The sequence below is a fragment of the Epinephelus fuscoguttatus genome, linkage group LG1 (genome assembly GCF_011397635.1).
Source record: "Epinephelus fuscoguttatus linkage group LG1, E.fuscoguttatus.final_Chr_v1".
Taxonomy (NCBI): domain Eukaryota; kingdom Metazoa; phylum Chordata; class Actinopteri; order Perciformes; family Serranidae; genus Epinephelus; species Epinephelus fuscoguttatus.
The window spans coordinates 24,566,675-24,584,680 of NC_064752.1; the positions used below are offsets into that span (position 1 = coordinate 24,566,675).

General features: G+C 40.7%; 1 protein-coding gene across 2 annotated transcripts in view; it reads left to right on the forward strand.

Moving 5' to 3' along the window:
• ca16b (carbonic anhydrase XVI b) overlaps nt 1–18,006 on the forward strand; it is a 138,979-nt gene that overhangs the window by 85,648 nt on the left and 35,325 nt on the right. For both annotated transcript variants that reach the window (XM_049589307.1, XM_049589296.1), the window contains exons 5-8: nt 3,706–3,801; nt 8,907–8,973; nt 12,055–12,212; nt 13,352–13,544. In XM_049589307.1, coding sequence (XP_049445264.1) covers nt 3,706–3,801; nt 8,907–8,973; nt 12,055–12,212; nt 13,352–13,544 — 514 coding nt within the window. The remainder of the gene's footprint in view (nt 1–3,705; nt 3,802–8,906; nt 8,974–12,054; nt 12,213–13,351; nt 13,545–18,006) is intronic.

Here is an 18,006-nt window from a genome sequence, read left to right on the forward strand (position 1 = left end):
AAAGCATTAAATTTCAGTTGAGGTGGGAGGGGAAAGAGCGGCTCATTTTGTGCGTTTATTTATTTATTTATTTATTTTTTGCTAAAAAGTAGGGATGTCCGATATTGGATTTTTTGCTGATATCCGAAATGCCGATATATAACAACTCATTTGGCCAGTAACCGATACCAATATCGATATATCCACATCTTTCCCCACCTAATTCTAGTGATTTAAGGCCTCTTCTGTAGTAAAAATTAACATCATATAAATGCAAACTCTTATCATGATGGAGACATGAAATAGAAGCTTTTCAATGTATGTAATATTCATTCATTGTGCAATGTCAAAAAAATAGCATACTGGTCGATTCTGATAGTTCATTTTAAAGCCAATATCGGCCGATGACGTGCCCATATTATCGTGCATCCCCACTAAAAACGTAATGTGTTTTGAGGTGACGAGACAAAACCTGGCAGTTAATCTCTCAAGAAGTCTAAAACTTCACCAACATGCTAACATTCTGGACGTGAAGCCTATGAATGAGGTGTCCTGACTAGCTGCAGGCAACGCACTGCAGATTCGTGCTGATTCATGAAGTTGAAATGAAGAATTATCTCCATAATTGCATTGTATTTCGCTATAAAAACCCAAATAGGATGGCAGCTGGCTGGAGGGAGATCACCAGAGAGCTGAAAGTGTCTGGTAAATGACCGTTGTTAATAACAGTCTACTTGCTTTTGGCTATATTGTGTGTCATTTCCAGTTAATATCACAATATAAAACGTGTTTTCTGTTTAAAAAGTACAAACGAAAGCAAGAAGGCTGCTCACCCATCTTTTAAGTGGTAACATTCTCAGTCTAATCACGAACGCACAGCTGATATTTACGTGGTTTGTTTACATGATGTAACAGAAGTGCAAATGTAAAGGACTCAGTGTGAACAGACTGATGCTACTTGATGCAACGTGATAGTAAGATGAATGTCTGCTGTTGGGACACATGTCATTATGATCCACGCGGGAGCGGCTGCTCAGTTCACTACACCTAGTGGTTTGGGGTATACAGGTCCGGCCCAATGTTTAGCATAATATCAAACTGGTTTGAGCCCAACCTTTATTACTACAGTGAAGAGAAACAGCGTATAAAATAAGTATACTGTCTCAGTCATCTTAGCTTATAACATAAATCAGTTTTGTGCATTTTTTTGTGTGGACGGAGACAGAGATGCGCATGTTCGCAATGACTTCTGTCAAGCTCAGATCAGCTGGCAGCTACAATGTTACAGCATGTTTCACAGCATAAACACTACATGGAATACCACATGAAGTAAAACTGGGAAAAAGGTAATTCTGCTTTTGGCTCAGTTTTGTTAATAATGGCGAACTCTGGCTTGCTGGATCTTGCCCAAGTTTCCGACTTGGAATTCCGACTTCAATGATCGTTCCATTGCATTATTCTATATCGCAGGTATTTATTTTCCGAGGTCAGAGTACAGTGGATTGCAGTGTTAGTATATTGTCAACATGAAAATGGGATGACCATGAACAAGTCAAGCAAATGTAGCTCTTGTCGTGACTCTTCTTTCTATAGCAGACGTTAGGCTGTTTTATTGTAAATGTAAATACATCTGTGTTTACTGACACTCTCATCCTGTTCTCTTTTGCTGCCCTTTTTCATTGTCTGTGAAGTTCTCTGTCAGTAACGTGAAATGTGAAACACCAAACGTCATGTACAAGTTCAGTAACACCTACTGATTTTCAAATTTTCTGACACTTTTATGGTTCTTGAAAATTAATGTTGTAGCACTTAGTGGGTGCTCAAGTGAAAAGATAAGGCAGTAGGTTTTGAGAGAGAATCATACTGTGTTAAAAAAGACACATTTACCTGTTAACAACAAAATGCTTCGGCAGCACAGCTGTAAAGAATAAAGTAAGGAAGGAAGAATAAATTTGTGCTGCTGTGATAAATCTAAGATCTCTCTGCACACAAACTTATTTCTTGTCGTTTGCTTGTCTTGCCTCAATATCTCGCTGTCTTGGGAAATCACGCCAAACATGACTCTGTTTTTCACCTGTTTGTGCTAAAATGGAACTTGGGAATGCAGAGCAGCTTTCAGCGCTTCTGTTTGCACTCACTTTGTGCTGGAAAAAAAAAATTGAGGGCTTATAAAGTGAATTTAGACTAAAGAAGGGCTCTGGAGATGTGGACAGTGTGGGCTGTCTACAGAGAAAAACTGGAGGTGAATTATAAAGCTCAGATAATGTTTTGTTTGTCTTTCAGTTTCCACCTGTTACCTCTGGTCTCTCGCCAGCTGTTGCTGGTTATTGGTACTCACAATTTTTCTAGATTTGTTTTTACATATTCCTCTGTCCAACAGTATGGTTAATCTTGTACTGACAAAAACAAATGCATGAATGTGTCTGAATGTCTTAAGAGATCTTAAAGATTGGTCAGACCACCTGTCTGTCCTACTTCAAATCAACAACTTGCAGCAATATCTGTGGACGTGAATGATGTTCCACAACGAGGGGGCTTTTGTGCCAGAGCCCGCAAACATGAAGCGAAACCAAGCGTGCAATCAAGTGATTCAAATCACTTTCGGCAACATTTATTTTTATTGGCTGCCATGAAAGTGTTTGACAATTGAATATCGCGTTTTCCAGCACGCCGTTAATAAGAGCAGGTCACGTGAGCCAATGTCAGTGAGTAAATGAAGCCTAAGGGGGGCAGCTTAATTGGGTAATGTAGTTAATAACATCTGAAGGGTGATGAATGGCTGGAGCTCTTTCTTGCTGAGTTCTCACACAACAAATTAGTTCTATTAAAGGCTGCAGTTAAAGGAACTCTGAAGGAAACTGATTAACTTAAATTATTTGGATTGAGTCATTTTGTACCTGGTTTAGGCCTTTCGGTACACATTAATGGATTTATCCTTATTTATACGCCCATTTATTTAGACGTTTTGCATCTGTTTTCAGCACAGCCAGTTGTGGCTGGGGTTTTTTTCCCCTCCATAATTTTTCTTTGAACGAAGAAAAAAGGCAAGCATACCCTTTAATTAAATCAACATCTAGAACCTTTTTTATTGCCAATTAACTTGGTTCAGTGACATGAAAGGGTTTTTCATTTTAAAGAGGCTCGAGACAGCGAGATGATGGACAGCTCCAATTGCTACTTTTAGAATCATTTGCTGATTTTGATCAGCACTACCATAATACGTCTGCTTTGAAATGAAAGGAATGAAAATCTCCTCTTTCTTTTTTTATCGGAAACCAGAGCCCTGACAGGTATATGATGTCTTCGGTGTATGATGGTTTTCACATTATATTCCCATAAGCTTTGTTGTGAAATCAGAAGTGATGTTGTGGGTTATTTGGGGTAATTGGAAGCAATGATTAGAAGCATACCATTCTGTTAGATCTCGCCGCAGGTAAGAGCACACTCCTGCAGCTCTCCTCTGAGCTCCAGACTTGTCTCTGTGAGGACTGTTGCCCTGAGGAATGGGATGCTGTATTTCTCCAGCATCCCCCAGGAGTGGCAGAACACAAAAAGGAATGACACAGATTATGGGAGATTTATGGGAGTGATAAATACACCCTCTTTTATGCCCCTCAAAACAGCTTTTCATCAGCTCCTCAGCAGTGTGTCCATGTGATTGATGACAGGACTGTTGGTTCTCCTTGTCCACTCCTCAAGCTGTTTATGCTCTGTTTCCCATCCCAGATGCAGATCTACCTTTACAATTCAGATGACTTTGACAGCCTCAGCGCTGCCATCAAGGAAAGACGCATCATTGCTGCCATGGCGGTCTTCTTTGAGGTAAGGTATCACCAGGTTTGAAGGTCAAGACAAATGTAATCTGAGGACAAAACAAACTACACGAGTACACCACGGCTACATCCACACTAATACATTTTTATTTTAAAATAGTCTCCATCTGTACTAACACACCTGACAATGCATATTACATAACCATTCATTTACACTGGGTACGTGCATGCCGATGTAAACAGTCCGCTGTATGGTTGGTTGCTTGGTTACAGAAAATACTACTAAGAAAAGCAAGACCGGAGATTTCTTTGCTTGGACCAACAACAAGATAGAACTGTTACCGAAAGTCACACGAGTACAAGACGGTGAAGCAGTGGAAAACAGATTTGGAGTTGTTGCAAAGCAAATACGGCGACATATTAGTGTGGTAGCTGGAGCATTATCCATCGCCGGAAGAAGCCATGGCAATGGGAAAAGAGTACCTACACAAAAGGGATGTAGACCTAGCTCTAATGTTGTGGCCCAACACATCGAGACCCAGTCAGAAGGTGAATGTGAGTCTTTGTGTTACTGTTTTCAAAAGTCTACGTTTACACCCATCCGGACTAAAACGCAACCCCAGAACTAAAACTAAAACGGGGTCAGCAGCCTATTTAAAAGGTCTCTGTTTAAGGGTTTCCAAAACACTAAAGTGGTGTGGACACTTAGCGTAAACGTAGCAATAGTTATGCGTTTTAAACAAAAAGCTATTCATGTGGATTTAGCCTTATACCTACAGTGCACTTGAACATAGATATTTTTATCCATGTTAGTGGCATAGTTCAAGGGATGGCATGGTCTGTCGTTCGTCAGTCCACATATCCTTAGTTGTCTTTTCCTGTTTTCAAAGGCTGCATTGCAGTTAAGTGATGTAATATTCTGAACTTGCCACAGTTCTAGCTGTTCTATTATTTGTCTTTATCCACTTAGTCATTATATCCACATTGCTGATGATTTTTTATCAAAAGTCTCATTGTGTAAATGTTTGTTAAAGCACCAGAAGTTAACCCTACAATATCGTCCCAATATTGATATTGAGGTATTTGGTCAAAAGTACCATGATATTTTATTCTCTCCCTTTTACCCAGCCCTGTGGGGATACATGACTAAAATACAGGCAGAGAGCAGAGTCTCTGTGGAGAACTGCTCCGCCACACACTTCTAGTGGGTCATTAGTGATGATTTAGAGGGATTACTTCTGTACTTCTGAGGTTATACATTGTTTTTTCAGGAAAATCCTGCATGTTGTATCTTTAAAGGTTAAATATCAGCATGTAGCATTGTCACTGTAAGCATGTTAGCATGCTGATGTTAGCATTTAGCTCAGAGCACAGCTGTGCCAAAGTACAACCTCACAAAGCCAGTAGCATGGCTGTAGAGTCTCAGACTTGTTAAAACATATTATGCTCATGCTCAAAGATGCAACTGTTTGCAATTAAGCTCTGTCAGAGGAGTTTCACTGCCCTTAAGGAAAGCCTTTGTAATGGCTCTTCATTTAGTTGTTGGTCATAATCACTAGAGGGAGTTTTTTACAGGCTTATACTGTAAAATGACTTCATGTATTTAGTGCTTGCTGCCAACTCTAAGAATCACTTTAAAAACCTTAGGAGATGAGTGAATAAATATAACAAGAGTGGATAAAAATAAACTGAGAGACATGAAAGGAAAATAGAAAATCATACTAAGAAAATAAGAGTAAGAGTCAAACAGGATGGAAAAGGGACTCTGTAAAATGGTGAGGCAATTATGACTTAAGGGGGATTGTTGTAATTGTATTAGTCCAATTATGAAAAGGATGGAGCCGTGAGTACGTTTTTGAGGTCAGTAAATGATAAATATTTATAAGTAGTGATCTTTGGCACCTGCATTGTGATAGGAGAATTTCTCTCCGCCTAGCAGCTGATTATTTTTCTGTTTTCTGTGGCACATTGCAGATTGTTTACTGAGATACCACAAATTGTCCCCTGAAGGTTTGCGCGTATAAGCTCTTAATGGACAAGAATGGTCCTAATTTCTGTTAACAGTAAAAACATCTCAGAGATTTATGAAGCGTGAAAAAGCATACACCAGCAGCATGTGTTACACTCTTAATTTCTATTAGCACTATCTCTGCGATTGATGGCAGGCGATCAATGCGGGCTAACTTTCAGCTTAATAGTATATAGGCAAGGGTCAGCTCTTAGGAAGAGCAAGGCTGGAATGGGGACACAGGTGTTTGTAATGTAGGTCTACTGTCAGACACTGATAAAACGTGTGTGTACGAGGACCTAAATGCCTCCGCTGGGTCCTGACAGCCCTATTGCTTACTGCAATTAGCACCACCATACACAATCCGCTGAATAGCAGTTTACAATGTGAGAGTTTTTAAGTGGGCACACACACATTGGCGCAGATTTACCATTTCTAATCAATGAGCAGAGTTCTTCCTGTGCTCCCCAAAGGCCTATTAGTGGCCTCTAAGGTGTGCATATTATCCACATTCAGCATTCAGTTCCACACAATTATTCTCCTATGACTGACCTGAATTAATGTTGAGCAAGGGGAGATTGGTCCCCACATCCCAACACTGTTTTGTCCAGTCTTGTCTCTTAAGTAGGACATTGGGAATATTGTAGAATGTGGGGCTGAACAACGTATAGTCTTAAGCAATTTTGGAGAATTAACAGTAGGCCTAATAGATAAGCAGGGACTCAACGCTGGTGTTAGTCCCCTGGAGACGGCAAAGCTAACGGCCAAACAGCTACTGGATAATAGTGATCACAATACTGGAATTTCTAACTTTGATCTACTACCTTTAGAAATATCAATATTCAGTTACATTTTCAATTTCATAGGGACAAAAATGACATTTATGCCATACAGTTTAATTTTTTTTTATTAAAAGATAAACATAACAAGGCTATAACGTGACAAAGAGGACGTCTCTTTTCTTATTTAGAATCAGACAACAACAGAATGACTTTAGTAAACATTAACAATAAAGCCCAGTTCAGACCAAAGATTTGTGACGAGACGAAACCGTTTTAGAGCGTTGCAGAGAAAAGTTGCAGCGATGTGAACTGACCATCTGGACTCAACTCAGGCTGGCTGATGGTGTCCCCCCTGCAACCCAGCTGGTCAAATCGGTGGCTGGTGCTGCTCACTATATGTGCTTATGCCCCCTCACTCACACATGTTGTCATTGACTGATTAATTGGCACTGCTTACTTATATTATTGTAGCGTATTTATCCATCTGATGTTTGTTTTATGTTTTTCGCCGTTGCATCACTACTACAAATGCAGCTGTAGCCAGTATCACACTAACACTATCCTCATTCATGTTTTAGGAGGCTACAAATTATATTCAGCCACAAAATAAGCCTGAAAAGCTGGAAATCAGAGCGGTAGTACAGAGAGTTGTTGCATACAGATGATACACCATCTCTAGTTGCGTTGGTGTGAACCGGCAGGTTTTTAGAACGTTCCAGAACTGCGCTTTGCAAGTAGTTGCATGTTTCAACTCGCATCCTCGTGAATCTTTGACCTGAAATGGGCTGAAGAGAGAGCAAGAAAGAGCAGCTAGAACCAAGTTATCAATACTGGAGAAAATTTGTATTGAAATCATTTCAAATACTTAGAGTGGATATGCATCGATAAACCAATATTTCTGACATCACTACCAGATTCCACCAGCTACAGGAGGATACTAAGTAAGGTCGTCAGGGGTCCAAAATGACGGACCTGGGGAATTTGTTCTGAGATCCAATTGGATGTGATCATTTTTAAAATTATATATGCCCGATTCATTTTTGCCCGAGATAATACAGACCCAATCCAGTGCATGTCCAAGAGGACAAAGACATGGATCTATTTTATGGAGCCAACAAACCTGGTAATTAAAATTGCTACTAAAAATGCCATCCTACTGCTAAAAATGTTTTTATTATGTTGGATACAACATACTGTTCTTACCTATCTTTTTGTATTATTTTAATAATGTTTAATCATGTTTTAGATGGCTATTTTTATTTTATTCTCTAGTCACTTATTTTGTTGTTATGATGTGAGCTGCTGGTAACGCCTTCATTTTCCCGGCTGAGGGATCAATAAAATAACCTACCTGAGTATCTTCCTCTAATTCCCCCAGTCTACACAAAACCACTCAACCACACACAGTACACTTAAAAGCTCTTACTTTCTTGTCGTCTTTGTCCACAATTTGCGTGGAGGAGGTCCAGACAGAAGAGGTGCCACTTGGTTTGACCTCCTTAAATTCATTTTCTTTCAGCTTCTTTTTCACTTCAGTGAATTAGGAATCCATCTTTCCTCCGTTTCACCTCCATCTCGCTGGTGCTGCTGCTTAATGTTTTTATCACCTCACTTTAACTCTTAATCTGATCCTTATCATCACACAGGTTACATACACAGGGCTTATGTGTTTCTCTCATGATCAACTCCGATCACAGGTTTTGTCAGGTCCACTCATGTGTTACACATAATTAAAAACAGACCTGGTGCCTGCAGTAATAGAAAGGGACCTGCCCCAGACCTGTACGCATCACGGGTCGCAACTCATGCCCTTTGGTATGCGTAGACCTGTGAGGGCCTCTAATACAAAGCTAATAAAATGATCAGACCTGTTCAGTGTCTGACTGAGAATGTTTATTTATGACGTTGTGTTGGTACAAGACAAGTTGTTCTCAAGATGATTTTGTGTAAAATGTAATAATATCAATGTTTCAAAAAAAGTATGATGACATTAGAGGTCTACATAAATCACAAATTGAATATTGATTATCAAGGTATTTGGTAGTAAATGCCATTAAAAATACGCATCACAATATACAGTGATTTTGCACAACACCAGAAACAACAGCCTGGAAGATAACCAGAGGACTGAATCGACTCATCCGTGACATCAGCCTACAAAATCTTCCCCAAAAATTGAACATCACAGACGTCACAGTAATAATAGATGGAATTAGATGCTGCCAGATTATATTACAGCGATGTTGCCCTCATTGCGTCCAGCCTGTGTATTTTGCTCATATTGATCGCCTTTAGTCATTATGTTAGATTATTCTAGTCTTGTAATCCCTTTTGTAATCCTTTGTCTCTGGACGTTTCCTGCAGCTGGGGCAAAAAGACAATCCAGCTGTGGACCCCATCATCCAGGGATTGAAAGGAGTAGTGCATCATGGTAAGTAATGGGAAAGTAACCCTCTTACAAACTCTGCTTGACAGTGTTATATAATGATTGTATTGGGTGCATGTGCGTGTAAATATTTAGGTATGTAATTGTTATTTTTCTGTTTCTCTGAAATGTTTGTTTTTGTTTATTTACTGTCCATGCCCAAATCTCCTCCACATGTAGCATTACTGATGGTATTAAGTTTATGTGAGATATTCAAACAGGAATTATCCCTTTATGAAATCACTCTGACGTTGCCGTTGTGGATGTTTTGGTTGACCCTCGAGATAAATTTTTTCGTGACAGTGCAGACATTGTGCTCCTCCCTTCCTTCATAGAACAAAGCTGCTTAAGCATTGGTCCTCCTTTTTAACCCCACCTCCCCCACCCCCCCAGTTAGAGTCTAAACACAAGGTATGAGCAGAGTTTAACTTCAAAAGGAGGCAACATTTGCTAGATACCGCTGCTCCACAGTAGGACACCTCCAAGGAGCTTCACTCACACAGAAAGAGCTATTAATTACGTCTGAGCCTCAATTAGACAACACTCTGTTTTATTCTGACTCAGACATACATGAGTGTACATTGTGGACCTCGGCTCCTGCGAAGCCTCATATTCATATTTAAAGTGTTAATGCCTTGTGTTGCCTTCATGGCATACTGTCTTAAATTATTGCTACTATGCTGCCTTCACTGCATGCGTGACTTATGCAGACCATAAGCAGATGTTTTTACATGACTGTGTAATCCTTTACTGCATCTGGGGACACAGCAGCTCTGTTTACACAGACACGTATGGCTTGTTTTACAACCCGCCGCCGCCGGTCTTTATGTGAGCATAATCATACACTGACAAGGACATGTAAATGGATGAAGATATATAGAAGCATAGAGTCATTGCAAGGCATCCATGTTGGTTTCGCAAGACCAGTTTTGGGCTTTGTAGAGTGCTCCAGGGATGATATTTATCTGTAGGCCGCCGTGGAAGTTAGCGCCACCCTGGTTCCCTTGTCAAAAAGCCAATGGTATTTTCCATTGGATTTTATAGTATTGCAAAAAATAAGCTCTGTGGCAAACAAAAGTTTTGTTTGAAAGGAATTAAAGGCATGTCCCAAATATGGGCCCATCGATTTCAGCGATTTCACCAAATAATAGCCCGGGCTAGTAATTGAAGTTTTATGGTACTTACACGTTTTGTTCAGCAAAATAATCTTCGCAAATGAACACCACTTTTAATGAATTTTAAAGCCTCAATGCAATCACAAGGAAATAAAAAGTTATTGCTACGCTATAAACGGACTACACCACAGTTGCATGACTCAGCCTTTCTACCCCAATGAAGCTGTAAAGCCGTGTGATGACATGATGTAGTCCCATTTAGCTATTCGCGAGCAACCACATTTTTTGAGGCACTTGAAGCTTCAAAAATCACAGGTGGGGTATTTACTGACATATCTTATGTCGTAGAACAAAACCTGAAACTCTCTTAAGCTTGTGTTAACCACAGACCTTATTTCAGGCATCTAACCAAAACCTATTCAGAAATCCTTTTGACTTCAAGACAAGCGAACTAGAAGTGCTAGAATGCTAACTCATTTTTAGGAGTCGTTCCTGCAGGACTCTATTAAATTGTTTCTAATTATGATTTCACTTCCTGTACTTTCTAAAGATGGATGTTTCATGTTGTGTTCTAGTAAAGCTGCGACTTTTTTGTTAGGGGAAAAAAACTTTTACGACTCTCTGAATGACTTAGAAAAGACAAACACATGAGTGGGAAAAAAGCCCACTTAAAGACCACTAGAGATTCTTTAAAAGCATGTGAATTGGCCCCAGAATCAGAAAATGGGTCACTTTGTTCAGTGAAATTTCTACGTTCGAAATTCCATTGAAGTAATTGCAGTAAAGAAAATGGCCTATTTTCTGATTGGTCCGTTCTCAGCTGGGAGGCCATTTCACCTGTGGTTTACATTTCACAGAGGTATAAAAGCTCCACTTTCCCTTTTCTATATAGTCTTGATAACGGCAGGTTGCCAAAACATGTTGGTCGTACAAGATTATTTTATGAATCTCCATCAGCCTTCAAACGTGTCTGAACTCTGTGCTGTGCAGCTGCACAGATGTTCGTGCTAACACCACAGTATCTCTCATCTCTCAGCTGACAGAGAGCTTGTGTGGGTGTGGTGGTTTTTGGACTCTCTTCCTGCTGGCTGCTAAATGCTCCTCGCCTCCTCCCCCGTTAGGGTGGTTGGTTTTCCGCTTGCTCGTTATCCCACAGTCATCCATCCATCAGCATCTCGGCGGCCCATGAGCGATAGGGCACGTACACTGTCTGAAGACAGGGAGAAGAAAGGCTGTGAATACTGAATTTGACTTTGAGTACAGATGAGGCATGGGGGCGAAGCTTCCAGTGCCTCAGTAGTCCTATCAGTCCTATCACCCCAAGCCTCTGCTTTTTTTAGATAAGTTCATGAGCTGTGAGAGATTGGATTTGACATAAATTCAGATTTATTTGGGTTTGCCACGTCATAATTCAGGGGAAAAACACTTGCATAACACACGCAGCATATTTGCAGGAGATAAAGGGATCCTCCTGCTTGTTGTTTTGTCTTTTCTTTTAACACAGCCATGCCTAGTTCTGATCACAGGGGACACAGCAGATCCGGTAATCATTTGGATCTGTCTTAATCCCTGTGGCCAATGCGGCAGTTGTTACACGTAACAGAGCGGGCTACCACCCAGCAACAGATCAGCTGTCAGAGCAGGCCATTTTATCTGACTTCCCTCCCTTTTCTACTTTCTAAGGAGGACCAAAGAGAGATCTCTGAGTACAGAGATCCGGCCAGAGTGATAACAAGCGGTGAGGCTTTTAACTGCTGTCACCATCATTCCACTAGTGGAGGTTTCAGGAAGGCAGTTAAAATGTCACAGGGAGGATGAAACGAAACAACCATGTTAATGTTGGTGTAAATGTAACTGAAGATATGCGGGGGGGTTTTAACAAAGGATTAAAGAGTGTATACAGTCCTTAGCAATATTTATAGTGCTGTTCATGTCTTTGTACTGACAAGCTTTGATCCCATGTTCTACCCAGAAAAGGAGACCAACCTCAGGTCGTTCATCCTGAGGGATCTGCTGCCGTCATCAGTGGACAGTTATTACCGATACACCGGCTCTCTGACCACGCCACCCTGCATCAAGGTGGTGGAGTGGATCATCTTCTCCAGGCCTGTGTATCTGTCCCACTCACAGGTGCGTCAAGTCAACACACACATGCCCAGACAGCTATATTCTCCGTTTGCACAAAGTGGATCGCATGCTGTCCCACATGCTATTTTTCCCCTCATCTCCCTCTCCTCCATCTTTCCCTTTTCCCCTCATTCCTCCACAACTCCTCTGCACATGAAACCATAACTGCCTGTATAGTGGATGAGTAAGCAGGAAGGGGGAGCCAATTACTGGAATCTGAATGATAGTGTGATATAACTTTTATGCATATATCATGCTGTTGATCTGAGACAGTGACTATAGGGTCTTAAACTGAATACTGCTGCAAACGGATGCTGGTTATCACACTATTAAAGCTGATCAAGTGCAGCAATGTTCGTTAATTAAAATGTTCGTTAAATTAATTTTTTGTTGTAAAGGTTTAACATAAGTTGAATACAACATGTAGCGTTTTACAGCACTCACCTGTGTGCTTTACAGCAGCTTAGCTCCCACTGTTTTTGCCATTTGTGATTTTGAGAGATAATGTATGCCAAATCATGCCCCGTGCTTTTTGCTGATCCCATACACAGTCTTTTGCTGCATCTTTTATACATACAATTCTCGGGTTACCCAGCTGCATATCCTCCAGAGCGTTGTGTGCTGTAGAAATTTGCAGGGCTCAGTGGAATTTCTATCAACTTGGAGGAGGACAAATCTTTTGTTCAGAAATGACTTCTGCTGCAGGAATATTGACCACCACCACAATGTTTGTGACGCTCACAGATATTCTTTTATGAACCTGTAATTCATTTCTCCAAGCACGCATAGGACACATTGATTCCACAGTATCTGTAATGTGTAGTCATTACAGCACGCGGCAGGAGATCATTCATGGCAATCAATGGCCACAAATTTGCCCCATTGAGAAGTTACAGCCCGGTAGGTAGCCAGGATGATGATTGAGGTCCATGCCTGCTGGTGCCTGTGGTGTGAATGTTCCTTGCAAATACTCTGCTCCAGTTGTGAACAGTCAGCTGCTGGCAAGTGGGTACAAATGCTGTTCTGCATGATATATTATATATAGCACACACACACACACACACACACACACACTCAGACACATAGTAACAAAAGCTCTCTAACTCTGCTTCAATAGCTATTCTCTGTTTCTTTCCATCTAGCTGGAGGCCTTTTATTCCATTTTTACAACAGAGCAACAGGACCACGTTAAGTCTGTCGAGTACCTGAGGAACAACTTCCGGCCCCTGCAGGACCTGGACAATAGGAAAGTCTTTAAGTCGGCTGTAAAAGACGCATGGCAGAAAGATTTAACCGAGGTCATGGGAAGCCCTCACAGCACCGAGGCTTCAAGAGGTAAGTTCTGTTTCTGCATCACGTCTCATTCTCTTATTTGCACTACAGCCTCACTGGTCTGACCCAAGGATGTCCTGTAATTACTGTCATTACTGTCACTATTTTATTGGTTGTTGTGATTTGCTGCCAAAATTACTCACAGTAGTAAAAGTTTGTGTATTATAATTATTACATAATACACTGTATGTAGGCCAGGGTTACTTAGGAGATCAGCAAACCTCACATCCTACACAAGTCATAGCCGCTTGAATATATTTTGCAAATTTTAAACCTTCAAAATTTGTCCTCACTGACCGCTCGCAAAGTCCCGACTCCTTAGTTACTGTTGCCATGCCTGTTAAGTTTCCTTTCTTGCACAGCACCTACAGTTTACAGATAGAGATAAAAGTGGCAGATTTACAAACAGAAATTCTTAGTTAACAGTGGCAGACAAAAGCAGGCTGGTCATTTCAACCCAATGAACAATGATTTTACCGTCTGAAACAACAATTACTGCTGGCAGATTTTGTTAGCTGTAGCTAGCTAGCTAATTAAGCCAACAGTAGCGTCACGTGGCAGTTAAAAATGCTGTTTCTGACTGAGTTTTTAATCTTTCTAGTCGACTTCTTTGTATTAAAACACAAACCCTGTAAAGAGGTCTTAAACACGCACTTGATGTCTTCATACATGACATCCTGCGCAAAGACTGAGGCTTCAAGGTGCATGTCCCAGGTAAAAAATCAGTATCCCCACCAGTTAAGGTCCAGTGTGTCAGATTAAGCGGGATATATTGGCAGAAATATAGGATTATGATTTAATAAGTATGATTTTGTTAGTGTATAGTCACCTCAAAATAAGAATTGTTGTGTTTTTGTTACCTTAGAAAGAGCCGTTTATATCTACATATGGAGCAGGTCCTCGTCCACGGAGTCCGCCATGTTGACTGCCATGTTTCTACAGTAGCCCAGAGTGGTCAAACCAAACACCAGCTCTTGATAAGGCCATTTGCGTTTTCACGTCAGGCACCATAGTGTTTTTTTTTGTTTGTTTGTTTGTTTTTACCAGTTTAAATCACCAGGGCCATATGTTTTGGGCAGGAAGAGACCTCTGCCGATAATCCGGCTCCTGGTGAAAACCTCCTCAACTTCTGGATCTTAGGTTATCAGAGAAAAAAGGGGAGCACACATAAGCAGGCGCCGAGTTTGTGGAGTGTCTCTGACATGCTGAACAGCGTTGCAGAAACACTGATTTGTAATGTGAACCACTTTCCTGTGTTTTTACCAGTTTTAATTACTGTTTTTCTTGGAGAGGAGGAAACTTCTGCAAACAGTTTGGCTCCTGGTAAAAACCTCAGAAGCAATTAACACTGAAATAATCATAACTGGGTGTTAACAGTTTGCACACTGGAGAAGTTTTAGCTGGTTGCAGTCTGCAATTCTCACCACAAGGTGTTACTAAATCCTTCTGTCTGCTTCTCAGGTGATGTGTGTATTACATACAGAAATAATGGAACAGCATAGTTCTTGTCTTGCTTTGTAGAGCCAGTTAGTTGTGGTGTACAGTATAAAAGAATGTCAGATCTTGGCCTATGAAGTAATGTTAGGTTACAACTACAATCGCAGGAAGGGGAAGGGGTGTGGTAAATGGCCAGTTGACCCTCATGCTGAGGCAGTTGAAGTATCACCGATAGTGTCCAAAGATGCCTCCGTAATAACGTAGAATGAAAATGTCAAAAATAACGTGTTCTTGAATTCTCTGCATTTGAGTGTAAATGGCACGAGTATTATCACAGGACCTCTGAGTGTCCATGTTGCACAGGGCTATTATTACCTGGGGCCCTCGAGTTATTTGTTGCAGACATTGTTTATGTTCTCAGTCCCATGTGAGAGTGATATCCATGATGTGCAAATTAAAGTTTTGACCCTGTATTAACACCCATTATCATCTATACTGTTTTTATTCTTTTGTTTCCCCCACAAAGACTGCTCAGTTTTTCAGCACTATTTATTGCTGCTCAAAAATCTAGAGACTGCAGTGAAAATTTGAGAACTGTGATAGTGGTTTGGGACCAAATTCGAGGCTCATTTAGCTGCTCAGCATGGAGACCCAGCTGAAATCAGTAGGTCAGTGAATATAAAAGGACCATAGTAGGTAATTCTTCCTCTCTTTTACTAGAGTAAAAATTACTTACAGAGCAAATTCTGCTGCGATTAAAAACCCCACATGAATAGGTAGTAATTCAAATCAGGAGATTTTTGGAGAAAGCCGGTGCTGTCAGAACAGAGCACATGTCATTCTCTCATTGTCACAAGTCATTCTTATATCAAAGAACATATTAATACAAAGCACAGACCTCATGCAGGGCTTGATTAGAGTATTTTTGTTCCTCTCTCTTTTATGCGTGCATGTTGCAGCGCTTGCTTTAACAGAAGCGTACAGGAACTATGGAGACTAATGAGAAAGGCTGCTGCGCCTTAAAGTGGTGTTGTTGGTGTCTGGCGGGGAGAATTGATTGGGAATGCTTGTGATGAAGTTGGAGCACTCTCACAAGGCCGATCAGCAATCATCATTAATATGTGGCACAGCTAAAATAGACCCATACAAATTAAGTTGTGAAATTGCTTTTGTGGCATTATGTCAGTAGGCAAAATGAATGTGGACCAGTGTCTCTCCATTTTTTTCCCCCTCCCCCAGCCTCCCCTCCCTCTCACTCGTTTTCTCTTTGTGTCTCTCTCGTATTTCTATTTCACTGTGCTAAAATATAAGAATCCATACTTAATGGGAGGCGCTGGGAGTAAACAGTGTCAGTCTTATCTTCATGGGTGACATCTGTCAAGGTTGTGTGAGGGAGGATATTTATCTGCGCACAGTAAATGATGGCTTTGCTTGTAAATGTTGTGCGGGCCAGGGCCATACCTTGACTGAATGTTCCATCACTGTGGCTTTTATAGCCATAGGAGTTGTTTGGCCATTAGAGATGCAGAGCCTCTGATGCAACATACAGGTGGCAGATTAGTTTGTGTGGGGCAGACTCATTGTTTGTCCAGTAATAATGCCAAGACATATAGGGCAGTATTTACTTGTTTGTGCTTGCTCTAATATGGTATCTGCATGGGTAACAACCAAATCTCCTTTTTCTCATGATCAAAGACCAGATTTAGGCCCTGTCTATATCAAACAACTTCCTTTAAAAAATAATTCTGTCCACATGACCTTCATTTTACAAAATATCTCTGTCCACACTAGAAGGCAAAAATGACTCCAAATGCTTGCCAGTGTTGGAGATCTACTGGAGATCTCATCACCAGGAACTCACTCAAAGATGTGAGTAGATGTGCAAAAGTTTTTCTTCCAGTCATCCCAGACAGCAATCCCACTCTGTAAAGTGTCCTACCATCTGCTGGCTTGATCAGGCCTGATCCAAAACTGTCATTTTTGGCAGAATTTAAACCACAGACACTGACGTTGAGCAAAAACCTTGGGTGTCTGGGATGCCTCGGTCCATCTGTTCGTGGTGCAACAAAAGATAAAAGATAAAAACCTGTTTTTTAATGACCTCAGACTCCATTTGTGTGTGTACGAGAGGCCGAAAAGAAACAAAAATGTCTGTTAAAGTGCAGACAGGGCCTCAGCGTACTTCTGTTCAGAATTTGGGTGATGGTGATACGGTCCATTGGGCTGCAACTAACTTTTATTTTCATTATGAATCAATCTCCTGGTTATTTACTTGATTAGCTGATTGATTGTTTTGTCCAAGGTGATGTCTTGAACTTGTCTGTGTTGTGCGATTTCAAGTACAAAACCATTGAGTGTACAATTTTATGAAACAAAGGAAGTCCTCACAAAGCAGAAGCTGGAACCAAAGAATGTTTGACATGTTTGCTTGGAAAAAAACTCAAGCATTGTTTAGTTATTTAACTGCTTTTGACTTCAGTTTCTTCTCAACAACATCATTAAAATAGTCTAGTAGTTTGATGTTGTCACTCAGTGTTGCAGTGTTGGTATTTAGCCTTCAGATGACATGCATAACATAACTTTCCTGTAAACTTCACCAAATACCAGTCATTTATGTTAAAATCAGCTTTATTTATTTATTTGTGTTTTCAGTGAAATTGTTTTTTCCATCATTCCGATGTCTGCGCACAGCCTCTTTAAAACGCATTGTACGGCCTTGAGAGGAGAGAAGAATTGGACCTGCTGTTTGTTGACAACAGTCAATTCATCCCCGTTATGGAAGAATGTGCCAGGAGAAAGATTCGTGTTCGGCTCTCAGAGGTGTTGCACACCGAAGTGAAACTATGAGGCTGATTTCGGGATGTTACAGGTTATCTTTTTACAGGGAGTTAATAGAATTTTTCTCACTGGCCTGTTAAATATTTTTGCCAGTGATGAAACATGAGGAACTATTTATTTGATTCGTGCTGTCTCTTAGCTGAAGATTTTGTGTACAGTTGAACCTGAGATAAAAGTGACAAAATCTTCT